The 3,940-nt window shown below is 42.1% G+C and overlaps 1 protein-coding gene across 1 annotated transcript in view; it reads right to left on the minus strand.

Annotated features, from left to right (window-relative positions):
• The window catches only part of LOC109480735 (ubiquitin-conjugating enzyme E2 R2-like), a 15,020-nt gene extending 11,843 nt beyond the window's left edge, over positions 1-3,177 (minus strand). The window contains 1 exon segment of the mRNA XM_019783007.1: positions 2,848-3,177. Within this exon segment, the coding sequence (XP_019638566.1) occupies positions 2,848-3,027 (180 nt within the window). The 5' untranslated portion in view covers positions 3,028-3,177.
• Positions 3,178-3,940: the final 763 nt, after the last annotated feature.

Below are 3,940 nucleotides of genomic sequence, written 5' to 3' on the forward strand. Positions count from 1 at the left end.
CACACACACACTCATCTTTATCTGTTCTTGGTTATGCATCCATTGCTAAAAGTAGAAGCAACAATTTAACATTCAACATTGCATGTCCATGTAACTAGATGCACATGTGTTACCACAAGGTCACCTGTCTGTCACAGCACACAAAAGTGCACCCTGCACCACCACACAATACCACAGCTAACACCTGGTGCCACTGGTGCTTGTTTCCTCAGAGTGCCAGCAGCTATTTTAGCACTGATCTGCTATAAGATATCAATACTTCTCCTGCATTTAGGCCTCGTTCATGATTGAAATGTGTTCCGGTTTGGCCACGATCCGAATCGAAGCGGAATATATTTTTGCGTCCGTGATTCAAAACTTGAACCCACACTGGAAACGGTTTCACACCTCGAATTGACTTGCATTTCATATGTATATCACAATTTCTTTGAATATTTCCTGAGAACCCGGCTCGTAAGGCGGAGAGTTTACGCCTGTCCGGGCGAGTGGTCGCTCGTTCCCGACTCATGTCCTCCCCATGGCATAGCCATAGGCTGTGCCCCGGACGCATCTAGCGCAAACCCCCACGGTCCGCCGCCCCAACGCCCCCGTTGGGCTACCACTCGCCCTTGCGCCCAGGGTAGGTTCTAGTACACACCATCCAGTTTCCTCTGGATCTCCTGATTTACCCAAGTCAATATCGGAACTCGACCAGTAATTAGAACTCGATGTCAAGTGTACGATTCAAGTAGAATTTTCGGCAGTACAAGCCACTGCGCCGCAAACTATGGCCGACCGTGGCCCCCACGTACCCGGGAGTACAGCGTCGAACCGGTACGATTCGCATCCGCGCGTTCATGATTACAATTCTACGAATGCGAATCGTATCGTATCGTTTCAGACCACCTCGCGAGGTGGTTCAGAATAAATCGCAACGGAACCGGTTTGGAGCGTTCATGTTCCTAAATGAATCGATTTATTTTTTAAATCGAATTGATTCGCAACAGATATCCAATCATGAACGGGGCCTAAGGCACTCTTTCAACCATGAACAATACATAAATTGACCTAATCAATAATGTATTACATACATATGAATGGCAGGTTTGGTCCTATGGAGCACCTTCCCAACACCCTTGTATCAACACATGCATTCATCACATTCATGGAGATAATTAGACCTACTGTAGGTAGACTTCATTTTTCACAAAGACAGCAGTATGTCTGTTTTGAATAAACTGTAGGAAGCCACTCAAAACATCACAAATCATCCTATCAGTATCACCCTGCACCTTTTATCACAAAATTCAAACCAACCATTGAAGGACAGCATACCATTTAATCCTCCAAGCTGATACAAGCATACTTTCTGTAATCAGTTTCTTCTTTTTTTTTAACAACTAACAATTCTGTGTTATCAACTTGGTAACATATAGCACAAGCAACATAACATCAGACTTCAAATACCATACAAAACATACTGTCTTTTTTGGTTTAATAAAATTTCCATGTCTGACCAAACATTTACTTTTGTGTAAAGAATCCTCCCATTTTGGTATAAAAAGAGACTTCCTAATGAACGATACTGTCCAGTAAAAAAAATTACATGTAGACATATTTTGTATTTGATAATGCTCTCAAGAATGATGGCACATGAATGGGGTTCATTTAAAGGTGTGTTGCTTGAATCAAGCAAAAAAGATCTCCACAAATAAAGGCTTTATTGGATGGGAATTGGGGATAACAGCTTATTGTTATTATCTATGACAATATGGCCAGCTGAACAATATGAGAAGCATAATAGGTTCCAATGAAGGGTCATTTTTCCTTAGATAGTAGAACTGTGTGGTTTTAGCACAAGCAGACTGCCATCTTACCTAAGACAAACACACCAACACACACAAACCCCTTCTCACAGTCTGTTCAACACAAAAGACACTCCATGAACCTGTAACGGCCAAACCTTATGTTAATTTGTTGATTTGACTCCTCAAACTGGTCATAAATGGCATAATAACCACCCCTTACTCCACCCATACCCATTATTACAAAACCTGTCTGGCAACACCCATTCTCCTCAACAGTCATAACTGTAGACTTGTAAACAATACTATAAATAGATTGGTCTCAATGGTTTCTCAACATCTGTGCTCTCTCAGCTTGGGTTGTTCTAGAAATGCAAAGCAACATTTGGTCCATGGGAGAACTATTCATGGGTAGCAAAATACTCTGCTAGTGACATGATGTCTTGACTCCATGTGCACGACTCCAGAAATTATTTTTGTTGACGTCTGTGGGGAAGAATGAGTCACAACACATGGAAGCAGACTCAGAGTCAGAGCAAAGCAAGTGTATATCCTCTGTTTTCGTTCCCGGGTTATTTACTCAAGAGGAAACCTTGAGAGGACTTCCAAGAATGTCTTCCCATTCCAGCTTCACGCGCCTAGTGGATAGCGAAGTCGCTTGTGTTCCTTTAATATTTTGTAAATATGTCAAACAATGGGTAGCCAAGACTGTCCACTTGGTAACGAAAGAAAGTAACGAACACCAACCGAAACTTGTCTGTTACAAAAAATGCCCAAACGGGGAATGGACACCTTGAAAGGCACTAATCTAGGAAAAAAACTTAAACCTAGTATTTCAACTACCGTTAGGACCTTAACAAAGAACTCTGCCCGACGTAATTTTCTTTTCTACGGCCGGCCGGCCTGTTACGTCCGTCAGCTGTTTTGTTCCGCCATGTTGATGATGCAATGCGGAGGGGAATTTTTCCCTTCCGCCATTTTTCGAGCTTCAACTTTCTCAAACTCTCTAATTCCACTAAGTTTTAAGTAGTACTACGGACAAAGTCTATATTCCTTCTCTTACCTTAAAGTATCCTCCCTCGTAGAGTGTGTCAGGCGGCCCGAAAATCGCAACTTGCCATTCATACAGATTTTCGTCATTGACGAGGTTCACCCTAAAACCCTCCACTGGTTCTTCCTGCAAATTTTTCAGCTCTAACGCTAGCGCTCGCAACGATCCACTCATAGGAGGGCTCGCCATCATCTAAAACTATACAACAAACGCAGGAGGCAACTTTCTGTCCGATTCTCGTGAATGAAACCGTCACTATGAGTCAGAAATCTTGGCAATCTTTTGTTATGTTTCCTGTCTCCTGTCCAAGATGGCGGTCACTAGTGACATCATAATCAACATTCATGACGTATTTTCCGGCAAAACAGGAGGTGCTGCAGACGATACCATTAGCGCAGGCGTGGGGAGTTGAATTAAACAGACAACGCAAAATAGGTTGGACATAAAAAATTGTTTTCTTGTGTGTCATCCAAGAATTCACTGTGAATTGGTTTGCTATTGAAGAAAATTGAAGCATACACGTTTGAAGTAATAATGTCATCGATAAACATTACCGATTACGGATGAATTCTTCCACATATTACGCTAGTGAAGTTAGGCTTCGAATGACGTGGAATCAAGTTTTGCCTTATAGGGTAAAGTCGTTTTTTCTAGAGAAAGAAAAGCGTCGTTTGCCCGAAATTTAAGTCCTGGTTGTTTGTTTTTTCAACTTTCTTTTTTATTTTTAGTGTGCGCGGTGCCGTCGCCCTAGTTAACTTTACTGACTGTTGCCAATGTCCATTGTGAAAACAGGTGTGAAAGTCAGTCCTAAGTCATAAGACCTAGAAAGATCTTGAAAGAAACTGAAACTGAAATGAGTTGTTTGAATTCACCCTTTGAATTCAGTTGACAATTTTGACTTGACATCGAACTACTAGTGGTTTGTCGTGATTTTGCACTGCGGTGGGCAAAAAAAATAGGGGCCGCTGCGCATACACGCAGCAAGATCTTATACATTTGTACAACTAAGTGAAAATTGTAATACACTTATATTTCGAGCTTGGAGATAGATTGTGCCCTCGCGACCTCTGTTTGTGCAAAACACGTGCTGGCCATTAGGTGGCGC

Source organism: Branchiostoma belcheri, unplaced genomic scaffold (assembly GCF_001625305.1).
Source record: "Branchiostoma belcheri isolate BF01 breed outbred unplaced genomic scaffold, Haploidv18h27 scaffold52, whole genome shotgun sequence".
NCBI classification, from domain to species: Eukaryota; Metazoa; Chordata; class Leptocardii; order Amphioxiformes; family Branchiostomatidae; genus Branchiostoma; species Branchiostoma belcheri.